The 20,365-nt window shown below is 38.0% G+C and overlaps 1 protein-coding gene across 2 annotated transcripts; it reads left to right on the top strand.

Moving 5' to 3' along the window:
• Positions 1-90: 90 nt before the first annotated feature.
• ZNF449 (zinc finger protein 449) lies at positions 91-20,324 on the top strand. 2 transcript variants are annotated; one of them, XM_088794713.1, is made up of 5 exons: positions 91-171; positions 2,250-2,697; positions 4,341-4,545; positions 16,751-16,864; positions 17,055-20,324. In XM_088794713.1, exons 2-5 carry the CDS (start codon positions 2,344-2,346, stop codon positions 17,936-17,938), a joined length of 1,557 nt encoding a protein of 518 aa, XP_088650839.1. In that variant the 5' UTR covers positions 91-171; positions 2,250-2,343; the 3' UTR covers positions 17,939-20,324. The 2 variants fall into 2 exon arrangements, with proteins under 2 accessions (XP_088650839.1, XP_088650840.1); XM_088794714.1 differs by lacking the exon at positions 91-171 and adding an exon at positions 1,495-1,711.
• Positions 20,325-20,365: the final 41 nt, after the last annotated feature.

The raw sequence follows: 20,365 nt of genomic DNA, 5'->3' as shown, positions 1-20,365 counted from the left end.
CTGTTGGGGACCAAGAAGAGCCCCACCCCCTCCACGTCAGCATTCTTACGGGCCCACGCGGCGGGGCGGGTGGCCTGCAGCCTGCCGGGACTTGTAGTCCAATGCGCAGCCGCGCGCCTGCGCCCTGGGCACTACACCGGGTGAGCTTGGAGAGCTGTGGGCGCCGAGGCGGTGAGTCCCGGAGCGTCCGGAGGGCGTGGCCGTCCCTAGGGCGCGGGGAGTGGGGCTCCCAACCCCTTTGGGCTACACGAACTGGCTGCCTCCAGCCATAACCCGGCGGCAGGCGTGGGTAGAAACGGCGGGCTGCGAGCCCCTGTCCCGCCTGAGTCTCTGCAGCCGCTCCTTGCGACCCGGCCGGGCCTTCCCGGGGGTCCTCCGGGGCTGGGAGCGCCCCTCCAGGAAGCCGGTCAACTACGCCGGAGAGCGCGCAGCAGCCGCGCCTTCGCTACCGGCATCCGATTTTAAACTGGCTTTTAGACGTTTCGAGACTTGTCCCCCTAACCTTTCCCCTAGTGCCCTCTTTTCACGGCGCCCCGTGGCTGTTTTCGCGCGTCTCTTTATCCACGGGCCCTGTGAGCGCGGGTTCATTCAGGAGGGTTTGCGGAGAAGCCATCAGCCACGAGGAGAAGTGAAGTTTTCATCCAGACGGGCCAATGGAGGGAAACCCAGAGGGTCAATTCCCTGGGAGACATGGGGGAAGGCTTGGGTCAGTCAGGAGAGGGCAGCCCAGCTGTGAGGCTGGGGCACATGAAAGGTGGGTCCCCTGCCAAAACCGGCTTGGTTCCTGGATGCCCTCTAGCGGCGATTAGGTGCCTAGAAGGGGGAATAGAAGCTTCCTAGGAATGAGTCCTTGCCAGCAGAGCAATGGCCTTTCTGGAGCGCTGCCTCTGTGCCAGGCACACTGCTGTTCCCTTTCCATGCAACTGGATCCGCCACAGGCAGTTTTATGAATGAGATGTTTAGAGAGAGGCCTGGGTGTCATTTAAGACACCAGACCGGGGATAGGATGGGAACAGTGTCATTTTGGATGGACTGGGCAGGAAGGCAGTCATGAGAATTTTTTCCTTGATCCCATCCAGGAAAGAGGACAGGTTTGTGAGTTGTGTGAAAAAATGCAGAGAGTGTACCCCTAGCAAAGGGGCAGGTTTTTCACACCTGTGGAGACATGTATGGTTCCGCCTCTCTGACCTCAGAGATTGCACTATGAACATTTAAGTGTTTTTAGACGCGAGCATTGCAGGAGTCGATGGATTCTAACCTCATCACCATTTCCCTCTGGCCCCTGGGACATGTTATTCATTCCTCCGAAGCCTCAGGCCTCAGTCCCCTCGTCTGTATTCAGGGCATAATACTAGTGCCCACCTGCTCACGTTGGGTGAGGGCTAAATGAACTAATACATGTAGAAGGCTTGGAACATCACCGGGCACGTAGCGTGCTGATTGTCATAAGTGTCCTTCATTATCAGTGCAGACCAGGTTCCCGATGGCCTGCCCTGTGCAGTGTATTTTTCTCATGAGAAAGCCACTTGGAATGCCACTGCAGAATGAGCGACCTGCTGGTGTTGGCTGAACTACACATACCCGAGTGGAGAATGAGGGATTGATGGGTTGCTGCCTTTGTAAGGTGTGGCTCTCGCTAAGATGCCTGAGATTGCAGGTGACTAAAGGTTCCTCAAAGCTAGATGGACTTTCAGGGTTACTCACCAGGATTGTAAGTATGGCTCCCCTATTTCTTCTGTTGCCTACTTATATTCAGAAACACAAGAAAATTGTTATTAGACTGGGAGTGGGGATGTAGGCCACCAGATCTATAAGTGTTCATTTAAGGGAAAAGATTCTTAGCCTTGGGCCCAAAGTATTCTAGAACAGTGTCCAATAGAACTTTCTGCAACAGTGTCTACTGAGCACTTGAAATGTGAATAATATAAATGAGAAACTAAATGTTTTTAAATAATTTAGACTTAAACTGCCACATTACTCTATTGACTACCGTATTGGACATCACATTTCTAGAGGGTTCATGGATGGTCTGAAGCTTTTGTAAACTTTTTAAACCTGGATTCGGAATTGGAAGTGTATGTGCATTTTTCTAGGAAGTGAGTCCCTGGCTTTCATCAGATTCTCAAAACCTCCCAAAAGATTACGATGTGCTATTTTAGGGTTTTGGTGAAAAGTAAGCAATTAAGGAAGGTAAGGATGCCCTCTGGTAACCGTTGCTGTTTCTCCTTTCTCATTTGCCCTGTCCTCAGCTGTAGGTACCTCCCCCACAAGAATTACACAAAGAAACACATTGGAATCTGAGACTTCAGGCCCCAGATAAATTGTACACGGCTGGAACGGGCAATGGCTGTGGCCCTAGGTTGTGCAATCCAGGCCTCCTTGAATCAGGGCTCAGTGTTTCAAGAGTATGATACTGACTCTGAAGTCTTCCGTCAGCGCTTCAGGCAGTTCCAGTACAAAGAAGCAGCCGGGCCTCATGAAGCTTTCAACAAACTCTGGGAGCTTTGCTGTCAATGGCTGAAGCCAAAGATGCGTTCTAAGGAACAAATCCTGGAGCTTCTAGTGTTGGAGCAATTCCTAACAATTCTGCCCACGGAGATAGAGACCTGGGTGAGGGAACATTGCCCAGAGAATAGAGAAAGAGTTGTGTCATTGATAGAAGACTTACAGAGAGAACTTGAGATACCAGAGCAGCAGGTGAGAAAAGAATTTGGATCTGGGTAATAACACCAAAAGAAGTAGCAGAAACATCTGGTACTAGGTTGGATATTTTGCGTTTGTGTCCCAGGATTCCCCTGCAGTGATTTTAATATCCTTTTGTTTGAATCAGCATATAGGTCAGTGATTCTCAATTATTAAACCCAACTCCTCAAATATTTGGTAATGTCCCCTTTACTATCCTAAAATTACATCTGTAGATAATGTAACCTACTTATGTACACAAAATCAGAAACATCAGTATAATAAGTGCTCTGTGGCCTATGGGCCAAATGCAGCTCAAGGCCTGTTCATATACAGCCCATGAGCTAATAATAGTTATTACTTTTTTAAAATGTTACAAAAAAAAAAGAATAGGCAACAGACCAAGATGACGTAGAAAGCCTAAAATATTTACTATCTGGCTCATTACAAATAAAGGTAGCGAATACTGAGTCAAGTAGAGTCTAGAAGGAATATAAAGGAAAAGAAACGTAGTTTGTTATGAACTAATAAGCATTGCAGCGTGCCCATGACAGGGCTTGAATGCTCCAGAAGACCTCATGAAGTTGTCAGGTGCTGGCCTCTCTGCTTAGACTCACTGTGAGGGTGACAGGTGGAAATTCAGACTGAAACAGCCCGAACACTATGAGCAGTGTTGTTACTGGCCATGTGATTTTTTTCCCCAAAGATGCAAACACATCTTGGTAAATCTGAAAAATTAGTAGTGTAGTCTTTCTATGATTTCCAAAGTAGTGCTCTTCTAGGAAATTCAAGTCATGCTAAAATATGCAATATTATTTTGTGTTTCTATAACCACTGGGTTCTTTTTTTCCTACATGAGTATTTGAGGGAGCCCTCCAAAGTTGGTGGGGACCTGGAACACATCTGCAGTGTGCATTATACACCCTTGTCTGCCCACAAAATTCTGATAGCCACCACCTGCGATCGTATCCAAAACACCTGGGGGCGGTGGCCCTGCCCTCTGTTCAGAACCACTGAGTGAAGCCTGTTTGGGGCGAGCCATAGCTCAGCCCAGGGCAGCATCTTTGGAGAAGAGAGGAAGTGCTTCTAGTTGGGCAGTAAGAGCACGAGCCTGTTGTGTTGATGAGGCTCTGCAGGTAGCCTGCCTGAACGGGACTCTTCAAAGTGTCCTTCCTGCCCCCAGGATGGAATGGGTTTATGGTTTCCCTTCCTTCTCTGGCTCTTGTTTGGCTTACCACATAAGAATTTGTCTTCATGTGGTCTGATCCTACATTGCCAGTACGGTAGCCACCAGCCAGGTGTGGCTCTTGAGCCTAGAAACTTGGCTAGTGCAAATTGGGATACGCTGTAAGTATATAATGCACACTGCATTCAGAAGACTTAGGACGAAAACTAAAGTAGGTGAAATACTTATTAATAAAATTTAAAAATAATTGATTGTACTGATTACATTCTGAAATTATGGTATTTTTTATACATTGCTTAAAAAATGCATGTTTTTTAACAGATGAACCTTTTTTAACAAAAAGACTACCTGTTTCTTTTATTTTCCATATGGGCTCTGGATAATTTTCAATGATTTGAGGGGCTTACATTATATTGCTACTGGGCACTGCTACTCTAGACTTTGGAGTGATGGGTTCTGGTGTTTCCCCCAGATCGATAGGCAGGAAATGCTCTTGGAAGACCTGGCAGCCGTGGGAATGGCAGACATAGCACCAGACATCCACCTGGAGTCACCCCCACTCCAAGCAATGGGACCTATCCCTGAGGCCCCAGTGGCAGATGCATGGATCCCAGAGGCAGAGCCCCAGGAGCTGAGCTACGTTGCTGCTGGGGAAAGCCAGCCCTTTCTGGACCATGGTAAGGCAAGGGTCTTATTTCCTTTCCTTGATTTCTGTTTTGAGCGCTCAGGAGCCCTCCAGGGTTGGGGTTGGTTAGAAACACCAATTGCTGGATGAAAATGGATCACTCTGATGAAGAGTAGGAGGAGGAAATGTCTCTCTGGCAATATCCTGCCACAAAGCACATTAGCTCAAATGGGATTCAAAACCCCTTTCACTCATGAGCCTGCTCAAGAAGCCTATTTTTCTCTTCATTTTTTTTATTGTGAAATTCACATAATTTTAGATTAACTTCTTAAACATTTTTACATGTACATTTCAGTGGTAATAAACACATTCATAATGTTTCGAAACCATCACCACCATCCATAATTTTTAATCTTGTAAAGCTGAAACTCTATGTCCATTTAAATAATAACTGCCTGTCTCTGTCTCTATGAATTTGAGTACTCTATTTACCTCATATAAATGGAGCCATACAGTATTTGTCTTTTTGTGACTGGGTTATTTCACTTAGCATAATGTCCTCAAGGTTCATCTATATTGTAGCATATGTCAGAACTTCTATCCTTTTAAAGGCTGAAAAATATTGTATTGTGTGTATATACTGTATTTTGCTTACCCATTTTTCATAAATGTACACTTGGGTTGTTTCTCCATTTTACCTTTTGGGAGTAATGCTCTGAATATTGGTGTACAAATACCTGTTTGAGACTCTGCTTTTACTTCTTTTAGGTATATAACCAGAAGTGGAATTGCTGTGTCATATGGTTATTCTATTTTTTAATTTTTTGAGTAACCACCATGCTGTTTTCCACAGTGGATGTAATATTTTGTATTCCCACCAACAGTACTCAAGCTTTCCAATTTTGCCACATCCTTGTCAACACTTGTTATTTTCTGGGTTTTTTGTTTTGTTTTGTTTTTGTTTTTTTGATAGTAGCATTCCTAATAGGTGTGAGATGATATCTCATTGTAGTTTTGATTTTCATTTTCCAAATGGCTAGTGATGCTGAACATCTTTTCATGTGCTTATTGATCACTTGTATATCTTCTTTGGAGAATGTCTATTCAAGTCCTTTGCACATTTCTTTAAATTGGGTTGTTTGGGTTTTTTGTTGTTGAATTTTAGAGTTCTCTATATATTACGGATATTAATCCCTTATCAGCTACATGATTTGCAAATGTTTTTTGCACGCTGTGGGTTACCTTTTTACTTGGTTGATATTGTCTTTTGATGGAAAATTTTTAAATTATTCATGAAGTACTCTGTGTCTACTTTTACTGCCTATGCTTTTCTTGTCATATCCAAGAAATCATTGCCAAATCCAATGTTGTGAAGCTGTTGCCGTATATTCTTCTAAGAGGTTTATACTTTTAGGCCTTACTTTAAGGTCTTTGATCCACCTTGAGTTAATTTTTGCATATGGTGTGAGGTAAGGGTCCAACTTAATTTTTTTGTACATATCCAGTTTTTTCAGCACCATTTCTTGAAAAGACTGTCTCTTCTCCATTGAATGATTTTGGTAGCTTTGTTAAAAATCATTTGACCCTATATGTGAAGATTTATTTCTGAGCTCTATTCTATTCCATTGGTCTCTCTGCCTGTCTTTATGCCACTACCAAACTGTTTTGATTACTGTAATTTTGTAGTAAGTTTTTGAAATCAGGAAGTGTGAGTCATACAGCTTTGTTCTTCCTTTTCAAGATTGTTTTGTCTTATTTTGGGTCCCTGGAGATTCCATATTAATTTTTAAATTTTTTTTTTCTGTTTCTGCAAAAAAAAATTCATTGGAATTCTGATAGACATTGCATTGAATCTGTAGATCACTTTGGGTAGTATTAACATCTTAACAATATTAAGTATACCAATCCATGAACATGGGATGTATTTCTATTTATTTATATCTACTTTAATTTCTTTTACCAATGTTTCATAGTTTCTGTTGAAACAAGTTTTTCACCTACTTGTTTAATTCCTAAGTGTTTATTCTTTTTTTAAGTTAAATTTATTGGGGTGACAATGGTTAGTTAAATTACATAGGTTTCAAGTGTTTATTGTTTTTTATGTGATTGTAAATGGAATTGTTTTCATAATTTCCAAAATTGTTCATTGTTAGTGTATAAAAATCGAACTGATTTTTGTGTATTTATTTTGTATCTTGATACTCTGCTGAATTCATTTAGTAATCCTAACAGTTTTTTATGGAATCTTTAGGGTTTTCATTAGATCATATCATGTGCCAATAGAGATCATTTTACTTCTTCCTTTCCAATTTGAATGCCTTTTATTTCTTTTTCTTGCTTAATTGCTCTGGCTAGAACTTCCAGTACTGGGTTGAATAGAAGTGCCCACAGCGGGCATCCTTACATTCTTCCTGACCTTAAAAGAAAAGCTTTCAGTCTTTTGCCATTGAGTATGATGTTCCTTGGTTTTTCATATATGGCTTGTATTATGTGGTGGTAACATCCTTCTATTCCTATTGAGTGTTTTTATCATCATAGTTATTGAATTTTGTCAAATGCTTTTGCTGCTTCAATTGAGATGATCACGTTTTTAATTCATCATTCTGTTGATGTGGTATATTACACTGATCAATTTTCATATGTTGCAACATCTTTGCATTCCAGGAACAAATACCACTTGGCCATGGTGTGTAAACCTTTTAATATGCTACTGCATTCAGTTTGCTAATATTTTTTTTAAAGTTTATTAGGGTGACAATTGTTAGTAAAAGTTTGCTAATATTTTGTTGAGCATTTTTGCATCAGTGTTCATAAGGGATATTGGTGTGTAGTTTTCTTAATAGTGTTTTTTTCTGGGTTTCGTATCATGCTAATGCTGGCGTCACAGAATGAGTTAGAAGTGTTTCCTCCTCTTTGATATTTTTTGAAGTTTGAGAAGCATTGGTATTCTTCTCTAAATATTTGATAGAATCCACCAGTGATGCTGTTCTTCATCAGATTTTTGATTACTAATTCGATCTCCTTACTAATTCTAGGTCTACTCAGATTTTTCCATTTCTTTATAATTTAATCTTGGTAGGTTTAGTGTTTCTAGAGATTTGTCCATTTCATCTAGGTCATCCAATTTGCTGACATACGATTTTTCATAGTACTCTTATAATCCACTTAGTTGGGTAATATAATTGGTAATGTCCCCACTTTAATTTTGATTTTAGTGATTTGAGCCTTTTCTCCTTTTTTAGCCCATCTAGCTAAAAAGTTTGTCAACTTTGTTCATCTTTTCAAAGAACCAAATTTTGGTTTCATTTATTTTCTCTATTATTTTTCTAGCCTCTGTTTTGTTTATCTCTGCCTAATCTTTATTGTTTCCTTCTTTCTGGTAGCTTTGGGTTTAGTTTTTTTTTTTTTCTTTTTCTTAGTTCCATAGTTGTAAAGTCACATTGTTTTGGGATCTTTCTTGTTTATTAATGTAAGTACTTATAACTATAAATTTCCCTCTTAGTACTCCATTCACCATGTCCCATAAGTTTTAGTATGTTGTGTTTTCACTTTCACTTATCTCTTAAGTATTTTCTAATTAACTTTGTGATTCCTTCTTTGATCCATTAGTTGTTTAAGAGTGTTATTTATTTTTCACAAGTTTGTCAATTTTCCAGTTTTCCTTCTGTTACTGATTTCTAACTTTATCCTCTTGTGTTCAGAGTAAATACTTTGTGTGATTTCTATCTTTTAAAAATCAATTGAGAGTAATTTGTGGCCTAACATATTGTCTGTATCCTGGAAAATGTCCCATGTGCACTTGAGAAAAATGTGTATGCTGTTGTTGTTGGAGTGTTCTGTAACAACACTCAATTCCAGTGTTTGGTAATGTCTTAGATTTAGTTGGCTTATTGTATTGTTTAAGTCCTCTATTTCCTTGCTTAACTTCTATCTGGTTGTTCTATCCATTATTGAGAGTGGAGTATTGAAGTCTCCAGCTATTATTGTAGAACTATTTCTCCTTTCATTCCTGTCATTTTTTGCTTTGTATATTTTGATGGTCTGTTATTGGGTGTGTAAATGTTTATAATTGTTATATCTTCTTGCTGTATTGAACCTTTTATTAATATAAAATGTCCTTTGTCTCATAGTATTTTTTTTTTTTTTTTTTTAGATTTTATTGGGGAAGGGGAACAGGACTTTATTGGGGAACAGTGTATATTTCCAGGCCTTTTTTTTTTCCAAGTCAAGTTGTTGTCCTTTCAGTCTTAGTTGTGGAGGGTGAAGCTCAGCTCCAGGTCCAGTTGCCGTTTTCTAGTTGCAGGGGGCACAGCCCACCATCCCTTGCGGGAGTCGAACTGGCAACCTTGTGGTTGAGAGGACGCATTCCAACCAACTGAGCCATCCGGGAGCTCAGCGGCAGCTCAGCTCAAGGTGTCGTGTTCAATCTTAGTTGCAGGGGGCGAAGCCCACCATCCCTTGCGGGACTCGAGGGATTGAACTGGCAACCTTTGGTTGAGAGCCCACTGGCCCATGTGGGAATCGAACCGGCAGCCTTCGGAGTTAGGAGCATGGAGCTCTAACCCCCTGAGCCACCGGGCCGGCCCTCTCATAGTATTTTTTGATGTAAAGTCAATTTTGTCTGATATTAGTAGCCACCCCTGCTCTCTTGGTTACTATTTGCATGGAATATCTTTTTTCATCTGTTCACTTTCAATCTATTTGTGTTTTTAGATCTAAAATTAGTCTCTTGTCCATGTGTTTTTATCCAGTCTGTCAGTCACTCTCTTTTGATTGGAGAGCTTAATCCATTTACATTTAAAGTAATTACTGATAGGGAGGGACTTCTGTCATTTTGCTATTTGTTTTCCATATGCCTTTTAGCTTTTTTGTACCTTATTTCCTGCATTACTGTCTTCTTTGGTGTTTAGTTGATTTTCTTGTAGTGAAATGCTTAAATTCCTTTATCATTTCTTTTTGCATTTATTCTATGGCAATTTTATTTGTGGCTACCATGGGGATTACATTTAATCGCCTGAACCTATAACACTCTAATTTGAATATATAACATCTTAACTACAGTAACATCCAGAAACTTCACTCCTTTACAGCTCCATCCCCACTCCTTTCAGTTATGGATGTCACAAAATTACATCTTTATACATTATGTGCCCAAAACATAAACTAATAATTATTTTAAATGCATTAGTCTCAAATTATATAAATAGATAATGTGGAGTTACAAAGAAGTTACAATAATACTAGCTTTTAAACCAGTATAATTGTGTTTTTAAAAGTGTATTAGTCACTTAAATCATGTAGAAAACAAAAAGTGGAATTATAAACCATTGTTACAATAATACTATCCTTTATAATTGCCCATCTTTTTACCTTTATTGGGATACTTCTTTCTTCATATGGCTTTAAGTTACTGTCTAGTGTCCTTTTTATTTCATCTTGCGGGAATCCCTTGAGCATCTCTTGCAGGGCAGGTCTAGTGGTAATGAACACCCACCGCTTTTGTTTATCTGGAAATGTCTTCATTTCTCCCTCACTTTTGAAGGACAGTTTTGTTGGATATAATATAGGGTTCTTGGTTGACAGTTTATTTCTTTTCACACTTTGAATATATCAGCCCACTGCCTTCTGGCCTCCAAAGTCCCTGATGAGAAATCTGCTTATTTTCTTATTAGGGTTCCCTTGTATGTAATGAGTCTCTTCTCTCTGCTGCTTTCAAGATTCTCTCTGTCTCTGACTTTTCAGAATTTGATTATAATGTATCTTGATGTGAATCTCTGAGTTCATCTTACTTGGAGTTTGTTGAACTTCTTGGGTGTTTATATTCGTGTCTTTCATCAAATTTGGGAAATTTTTAGCGACTATTTCTTCAAATAGTAGCTAGTAATGTTTAATTATAAATCTTGCTTCATATGTATCCCCATTCCCCATGTTAATTCGCTCCTCTCAGCAACAGTGCCAGGTGCAAAGATTACATATGATGCCGAGCAGCACTATTGCTCTTGACTTTAATGCTTTATTCTCTAAAGCACAGGAAAGTCTAGTGCATTTAACAAGGGAGAGATAGACGGAATTAAACAAGTTAAAAATGTCAGTTAGGAGGAGAGGAAACTACCCCTTTCTCATCACTCTTAAAGTGATATATTATGCTTTTGAAAATGATGCAGGACTTATTTCATAATTTAAGTGTTACTTACACTTTTACTGCTTTTTCTTAAAAAATGAAAACATCTTTGATGTATTACATGAAGCACATCCTATCGTAGGCTGAGTGGAAAGCACAAGTTGCTGGCAGAGTGGAAGAAGAAATTTAAAAGTGATGGAAGAAGTCAATTGATTTTATATTAAAATTTGGAATATATTCCCTGTCAGCACAAAGTAAAGTTGTTGGTATATATGAAATGGAAAAAATTCATACACACACACACACACACACACACACACACATTGTCTTTATCCATTAATCCATCAATAGACACTTAGGTTTTTTCCATAACTTGGCTATTGTAAATAATGCTGCAGTGAACACAGGGGTACATATATCTTTTCAAATTAATGTTTTCATAATCTTCAGATAAATACCCAGAAGTGGAATTGCTGATCTGTCCCTTTACTTTCAATCTATTTGTATCTTTGAATCTAAAGTATATCCCTGGTATACAGCATATAGTTGGATTTTTTTAATCCAGTCTGATAATCTCTGCCTTTTGATTGAGTTGCTTAATCTATACACATTTAATCTTATATGGTTGGATTTACATCTCCCATTTTACTTTCTGTTTTCTATGTCTCATATCTTTTTTGTTCCTCTGTCCTTCATTTACTGTTTTCTTTTGCACTAAGTAAATATTGTACTTACCTTAATGAATTTTCACTATTTTTTAAGTTATTTCCTTATTGGTTGTTCTAGGGTTTACCATGTACGTCTTAACTTACCATAATCAGCTTCAAAGTTATCCTAAGTTAATGCAGGTAGACATAGATATACTTCTCCTATATAGCTCTATTTCTTTTTCCCCTTTTTATGATGTTACTATCATAATATTAGGTTGGTGCAAAAGTGATCGCAGATGTTTCAATTATTTTTAACCTTTTAAACTGCAATTACTTTTGCACCAACCTAATATTACATCAAAAATATTACAAATTCAACAATACATTGTTATAGCTATTACTTTATATAATTTTAAGACTTTTTACAGAGTTGAGAGAAAAAAACAAATGTATATTATAACTTTCTTTGTGTTAACATTGTCATTTCTGATTTTCTTCATTTTTCCTGTGGATTTGAGTTACTGACTGGAGTCATTTCTTTAGCCCAACACAGCTTTGCTTCCATCCGCCTTGTTTGTGCTACTATTGGCAAATATATTACATTTCTATGTGTTCTATGCCCAACAATGCACTACATATATATTGTTTTATACAATTGCTTTTAGAGTCATTTTTTAAACTTTTGTTTATTTTAAGTATGTTTTTCCAGGACCCATCAGCTCCAAGTCAAGCAGTTGTTTCAATCTGGTTGTGGAGGATGCAGCTCACAGTGGCCCATGTGGGGATCAAACCAGCAACCTTGTTAAGAGCATTGCGTTCTAACCAACTGAGCTAACCGGCTGTCCTAGAATCTTTTAAGAGAAAAAAGAAACAAATTTCTATTACTACTGTCTTTCATAATCACATAATTACCCTTACTTGTGCCCCTTGTTTTTTCATGTGGATTTGAATTACCATATGAGATCACTTGTTTTCAAACTAGGGCACTTCCTTTAGTATTTCTTGTTAGGCAAGTCTGCTACCAATGAATTCTCTCACTTTTTGTTTACCAGAGATGTTGTTATTTCATATTAATTTTTGAAAGATAGCTTCCCTGGATAAAGATTCTTGTTTTCATTTTTCTTTGAGCATTTTGATAATGTTATCCCACTATCTTATGGCCTCCATCATTTCTAATGATATCTTAACTTTTAATTTTATTGGGGTTCCCTTATAAGTGACAAGTCATTTTTCTCTTGCTGTCTTTCAAGGTTTGTTTGTTTGTTTGTTTTTAATTTAGCTTTTAGGATTTTTACTATGATATGTCTGTTTGTAGATTTCTTTGTGCTTATCCTACTTGGAATTCATTGAGCTTCCTAGATGTGTAGATGAATCTTTTTCAATGCCTTTGGGTCGTTTAGGGCCTTTATCTCTTCAAATATTTTTTCTGCTCCTTTATCCCACTGCTCTCCTTCTGGTTCTCTCATTATATATGTCTGTTGGTGCACTTGATGGTGCCCCACTTTTCTCTGAGGCTCCATTCATTTTCCTTCATTTGTTTTCTCTCTGTTCTTCGGATAGTATAAACGCTATTGATCCACAAATTGTTCTGACAGTTCTAATATACTCTTGAGCCATTCTAGTGAATTTTTCATTCCAGTTATTGTACTTTTCAACTCCAGAATTTCCATTTGATTCTTTTTTATCATTTCTATCTATTTGTTGGTATTTTCTGTTTGATGTGTTGTGACATCATCATCATAATTTACTTCTTTAATCACGATTTCCTTTAGTTCTTGGAACATGTACACAATGGCTACTTTGAAGTCTTTGTTAAATTCAATATCTAGTCACTCTCATAGGCAGATTCTGTTGCCTGCTGTTTTCTTCCAGTGTATGGGTCATATTTTCCTGTCCACATGCACGTCTCATCATTTTTTTCCTGAAAACTATATTTTAGATAATATATTATAGTAAGTCAATGTTCTTCTTCCCCCTCCCTAGGGCTTGTTATTGTTATTTCCTTGTTTATTTGTTTGGTGAATGGCTGGATTATTTTAGTGAAGTCTAGTCCACCCTGTGATGTTAAGCATTTGATGTTGCCCCTCATGGAGTACAGCATTGGGCGTGCATACAGTCACCCTGGAATGATGGTAGTTTTAGCAGGACTTTCTTTTTTCTTTTTCTTTTTCAATTTATTGGGGTGACAATTGTTAGTGAAATTGCATAGATTTCAGGTGTACAATTCTGTATTACATCATCTATAAATCCCATTGTGTGTTCACCACTCAGAGTCAGTTCTCCTTCCATCACCATATATTTGATCCCTTACAGGGCTTTCTTTAGCTGTCTCTTTCCCTCATCAGACCCAGCTATTAATTGCCAGCTAATTGCTCTATTGTTTTCACCAATGCCCTGGAACATAAATTACTCTGCAGGCTAATCCAATCAAATTCAAACACTTTTTTAAAATTTACTTTTTAAAAATTTATTTTTTTCAGTTACAGTTGACATTCAGTATTAATTTTTATTAGTTTCAGGTGTATAGCATAGAGGTTAGACATTTATATAACTTATGCAGTGACCCCCCTGGTTAGTCTAGTACCCACCTGGCACTATACATAATTGTTGCAACATTAGTTCCTGAGGTCAGTTTTGAGATTTGCTCAGATCCCAGGCAGGCTTCTCCCAGCTGTCTCTTTCCCCAATTCTCTTCTGCAAACTAGTCAACTTACAGTTTAGCCTGTATATTCAATAAATCTATCAAACTGTTTCCAATTGCCTTTCATTACAACCTCCACTCTTTTAGAGAATACTCTTAGGCTTGAACTTGTCCAATCTCTGTTGCAAATGAAGTCGGTTTCTTTGAGAAGACTTTAAGCGCTATCTGTTTTAAGGCCCGCTGCTTCTCCCAGGCCCGATCTCTGATGCACTGCTCTGGAGCTGAAGGTGGGGACAGTCGTGTGCTCATCTCTGAGTAACATCGCCTCTTTAGGAGCTGAGCGCTAAGTCTGAGCCTCAGCTTTTCTTGGCTTGCCTCTTAAAGCATGGAACCACTGACTGACTGACAATCACAATTATAAGACAACAATTACAAAACCACAATTGACTTACAAGGGCAATCAGGGCTCTAGTATTCTCAGCCATACTACACCCAAGGGGGATCCTCCATTGCAACATTGGAGACTGGGTAGATAAAAGGAGCCCCCACCTCTCAGCCACAATTGCCTGGAATTTAAACTCAACAACAGGTAGCTGAGAGTAGGATGAGAAATTCTTAGGTTCTGCTACTCTTGGGAAGATAGCCCTCTGACAGGGAGCTGGAGGAGAGTGTGCCCTAGGCTCTTGGCTACATCAGTCTAGAGTGGAACTGAGAGGGGGGCTAAAGAGAAGTTTGGGTTTAAGTACTTAAGACTCTCACTGTTTTCTGTGAATTTTAGCAGATTTTTACAAGTAGATATTTCTTAATTTGCTGTATGCCTTTAGGACCATTTTGAGAGACTTTAAATGTTTGCTTTTTATTCTTATTAATTTTCACCAGTTTCACTGGTAAGTAGATCCCCAGAGCTCCTCGTGGTATCATGTTGAATGTCTGTCTCCCTCCCTACATTTAGATTATAAATCAGTATTTTACACCTAGGCCTTTGCTATTGTCTTCTTACTTCAAGTTTCAGTTTGCTCCCATTTTTACTTAATAGCAGCTTTCCTTTGATCTATGACCTTCAGTTTTATCTGACCTGTGCCATATTACCCTTTCATCCCACTCTTAGTTTTGAAATCCAAATATATATATATATATATATATATATATATATATATATATATATAGTGAATTTAAATAGAATTTTATCTGAAATGCATTTTCTGTTTCTTAACCTTTTGTGTGTTGGGGGGCGTGGGCTAGGTATGCTTTATTTGGAAAGAGCTCAGCTCCTTAAAATACAAGAGAGAAAAATGCTAGATAGATTTCACTGTAGTCAGGGAGAAAATGGTAAAATCATAAAGGACACCCAAGCCAAAATGAGAAGGCCTAATTCAATTTACAGTCTAATTATTAGGTAAAGTTTTACATAAGGATATTTTTTTTTAATTTGGAAGCTTTTTTTTTTTCTTTTTCAATGACAGCTGACATTCAATATTATTTTATATTAGTTTTAGGTATAGAGCATAGTGGTTAGGCATTCATATAATTTACGACATGGTCCCCCCGATAAGTCTATTACCCACCTGGGACTGTACATAGTTATTACAATATTATTGACTGCATTCCCTATGCTGTACTTCACATCCCTGTGACTATGTTGTAACTACCAATTTGTACTTCTTAATCCCTTCACCTTTTTCACCCAGCCCCCCACACCCTCTCCCTACTAGTAAACATCAGTTTGTTCTCTGTATTGGTGAGTCTATTTCTGTTTTGTTTGTTTGTTTTGTTCTTTAGATTTCACATATAAATGTTATCATATGGTATTTGTCTTTCTCCGTCTGACTTATTTCCCTTAGCATAAAACCCTCTAGGTCCATCCGTGTTGTTGCAAATGGTAAGATTTCATTCTATTTTTATTGCTGAGTGATATTCCCTTCTTAATCTTTAAAAGTCTTTTTTCCATGAAAATATAAGATATTTTAGTCCACTTCCTATGTTTTGATATAATGTTTTGGAATTTAAATTTCTATCAAATTAACTTACTAATGTTATTTTAATAATGCTAACATGTAAACATCATCCTGCCTTTAGTTCTCAAATCATCAATTTCCAACCCACACTTTAGTGCAGACCAATATTCTTTGCCAGAGCTGAGAAAAGCAAGGAAGGGGGGTATAGAAAGAGGATGCGAGCCACAGCGCCTCTCAATGAGGAAAGGGTTGGTAGGACACAAGGGGAGGGTGAATACTAGAAACTTCTCGTGGTTTTCCTTAGATTGACGGTGAGAAACACTGTTTGTTATTTGGGTTAATTTCAAGAGAATCCACTACTAGATTTCGGCTGAAACAAACATAAAGGCTGCTTTTGCTGGTTTCCAACCCAGTCAGTTTTCATTTGAATTCAAAAATCTCCACTGAAATTATTCCAGTAAACAGTTTCATAACCCCTACTTTTACCTCTCTCTCTTCACTTGGTACTCAATAACAGCATTTCTCAGTTTTAATATGACAAAACTTTATGAAGATTTACTTCATATTTTGGCTCTAACCTAAATAAATCTATTATCAAAATAGATACAGAAGTCATTTAGTACATTTATTTCAGCACATAATTGATTCACACTCTTTCCACAGATTAGAGGAGAATAGCTTTGAATTGAGCACAGAAGGATGTTCTCCCATTTTTGTTTTGTTCTTATCTTTAAAAAAAAAAAGTCTCTTGTAAGAGATTTCAGGTGAAGTAATAGTACTTGAGACAGAAGTAGATATTGAGTGGCCGTATGTCCAAGATATCAGTCTGAACTCTGGAAAGAATCCTTTGATAACTAAACTGTTATGCTTCTCACCTTTCTAATGGCCAGGATATCCACTACCAAAGCTTGATGTGGGCTTTCCATTGGACAATAGAGAAGAGACATGGGTGAAGGAACTACAAGATTCCAAAGAAATTAAACAATTACTTGAGTCCAAGATAGGTAAGTAATTGTTCATTGATATTAGAGAAGAAAGAAAAGGAAAATTTAACCTTAGTCAGAGTAAAGAGTTTTGGATTCTATTTAGGAATTTCTATGTTCCCACTGAATGTAGGAAAAACTCTTCATTTTCCCCCATGTTCTTTTCTTTGTGGGACACAATGACATCTGCAGTTTCTGTTTCTTCTCCCAGGTTTTGAGATTGGGATAGAAAATGAAGAAGATACTTCAAAACAGAAAAAACTGGAAAATATGTACCCATTTCTTGTTACTTTAGAGGGGAATGCTCTCCACGGTCCCATTTTGCAGAAAGACTATGTACAGTTAGAAAATCAGTGGGGAAGCCCTCCAGAAGATTTACAGACAGATTTAACAAAACTTGTAGATAATCAGAGCCCCCCTGCAGGAGAGAAACCTGAGAGCTCCAGCTTGGAAGAACCTCTCAACCCTAGACCCCATAAGAAAAAGAGTCCAGGAGACAAACCTCACCGATGTTCCCAGTGTGGAAAGTGTTTTGCCCGGAAGTCACAACTTACAGGGCACCAGAGAATTCATTCAGGAGAGGAACCTCATAAATGCCCTGAATGTGGGAAAAGATTCCTTCGTAGTTCAGACCTCTATAGACACCAACGACTTCACACAGGGGAGAGACCCTATGAATGCACTGTGTGTAAAAAGCGATTCACTCGGCGGTCACACCTTATAGGGCACCAGAGAACCCATTCTGAAGAAGAGACATATAAATGCCTTGAGTGTGGGAAAAGCTTTTGTCATGGATCAAGTCTCAAAAGACATCTGAAAACTCATTCGGGTGAAAAACCTCATAGATGTCACAATTGTGGGAAAAGTTTTAGTAGACTGACAGCTCTTACTTTGCACCAGAGAACTCACACTGAAGAGAGACCTTTTAAATGTAATTATTGTGGGAAAAGCTTTAGACAGAGACCAAGTCTTGTTATTCATTTAAGGATTCATACAGGGGAGAAGCCATACAAGTGTAGTCATTGTTCTAAAAGCTTCAGACAGAGAGCAGGGCTTATTATGCACCAGGTCACTCACTTTAGAGGACTTCTTTAAGAATTATTAAAGGAAACAGGTCCTACAGAAATTAACACTAACTCAAAGAAATCTTAACCTGCAGCAGTCTGTTTGTCTTGGAAGAATCTTTTTGTTTGAGCTTATAAGAACAGCTTTTTTTTTTTTTTTTTTACTATTTTTAAAAACCCATCTTCCAAGGCATATGAATTCCAGAGTATCCACCTACTCTTGCAACTTTACTATATTTGATTTATTCTGTCTCTATAATTCTTTTTTTATGACAGTGAAAAATTTTGTGTCCCAAGCCAACTGTATCATAGATGTAAGCCTGAAGCATATAGGATAGGGTCAATATAATGGATAACCATGTCTATCTGACATATCTATTATAGTAACACTATAATTATTTTCCTGTCATGAATAAAAGCGATTATATTAGTTCAAAGCTTTATATGTGTCCCGAGTGGCAAGAAGAGAGACAGTGTATTTTGTCAAATAATAAAAATGTGTCAGAAACACATGGCTAAAGAGGATTTTATCTGCCTCTTAAGAACTGGGTTATTTCCATTGAAAATTTTATGTTTAAGGAAATTAAGATTTTAACCTTTACTTTTGAATTTTGCAAAGTTTGCTAGTCTGCTTTGTTGGCAGTCTAGGGCAATGCTGCGTAGAGCTATTAACTTGATGTTTTATTTTGTTCGTGGTCTAAGTAAGCTCTATGTGGAAGAATCCATCTGACAGTTGAAGTCATACAAGTAGAATCTAATTTAATTTAGATTGACTGAGGAGCCAGTGTCCATTGCTTTTTACTCTCCTTTTGGTATTCAGTCATGTCTGTCAGTGCTTTTTAGATTGTACTCATTCTTTAATTCAGTGTCTCCCTAAGTGTGTGTCATAGAACACTTAGTTCTGTAAGATAGTCTGCAAATAAGTTTGGGAATCCCTTCCTGCTGTGTCCCCTTTCTAGATTCACAGTGCACATCAGCATATGAGAATCTCTGACAGGTCCTTTAGTAAAGGCAGAAAAAGCACCTCTTTTGTCTCAGTGTTTTGCAAACCTATTTGACCCTAGAACCCTTTTTCGTGTACACCCAGCAATAACCCACAGAACTAGTATTCTGCAAGTATTCCTTGAAACACATTGCCTTTAACAGATATTTCTATTGCTATCAGTATAGTATTGTTGCTTCCAAGCCAAGTTATCTCCAGTCACTTCAAAGCTGTTATGAAAAATCCTGTATACATATACGTTTTTTATGTAGTGCACACACAAACATATACACATTTTAAGGAGGTATGAGGGTCACTAATTCAGATAATTTAGAAGTTACTCATTTATTCTCAACCTCTTTGAATTTTACTTATAATCACACACACGCATTGCTACTTATATAAATGTTCTCATGTAAGTGTTATAATGACTCAAGTTCCTGTAGCAAGGGAAGAACTTTCTTTGTCAGTTTAAGCTGTTAATGAAAATATTCAGCCTAGTTCCTCATTATAAAATGAGAAATAGGACAATGTTCAAGTATTTTCCCTTTATAAAGAAACCAGTCATCCTTTCCTTAAACTAGAATTAGGGAAAGTATATTTTTTCTATTTTATTGAAGTTTTTGGAAGTCATATTTAATATGAGTATTTGGGGGGTATCTACTATGTGCCTAACTAGTCCTATTCTAGGCTTAATGGAAACTAGTAAAGAAATTAATTCATGAGTCAGGTTCATAAAGAGTTTATAATATCTTTAGCTAAACAAGAGTTGGGAAACAAATGGAGAACCATACAAGAGAGTTTGTATTAAGTGCCAAATCATATCAAGTGCTAGAGCCAGGATATGTCTGTAATTCTTGTCATCCCGGTCCCTGTATGATGCTGCTATAAGTGTGGGGTTAAAATTGAGATCCTAGTAGCAATAAAATGTAACGTGGGAGGAGTCTGAATGTAGAGATGAAAAATACCGAATGTAATGGCTTCTCTTTTCTCTCTTGTGGAATTGCATTCCAACCAGAATAGTGCCTTAGAATGGATGTGCCCAACTGCTCTGTACTATGCAATATTTTAATAAAGTGGAAATATATGTGCTCTTTCTTCTTCAATCACATTAACTGTTTGCACAACCTAGAGCTGCTTCCATGAGCAGTGGCAACAGGCACCACAATTGACTTCTGCCCCCACCCTAAGCTGGAATCACTTTACTCTCTGCAACCATGGTGCCGGGTTTATGCATCATTTTTAACATTTATTACAGTCAATTTTAGCTAGTTGGGATCATTGCAATCATAAAATGTGCTGCATCCTCCCTCTCATCTATATCATAAACACACATAACTGAGTTTTACAGGGTAGAGAACATTATTAATTTCTTTGTTACAGTGTCCTGTATATAATAAGCACTAATAAATATTTGTGGCATTGAATAAACAAATATGTGAAATAGTTCTTGGAAAAAGATCGTAGCTAGAACAT

The sequence above is a fragment of the Rhinolophus sinicus genome, chromosome 18 (genome assembly GCF_057876585.1).
Source record: "Rhinolophus sinicus isolate RSI-liver-muscle chromosome 18, RSI-T2T, whole genome shotgun sequence".
NCBI lineage: Eukaryota > Metazoa > Chordata > Mammalia > Chiroptera > Rhinolophidae > Rhinolophus > Rhinolophus sinicus.
This window is presented reverse-complemented; position numbering and strand designations above follow the sequence as displayed.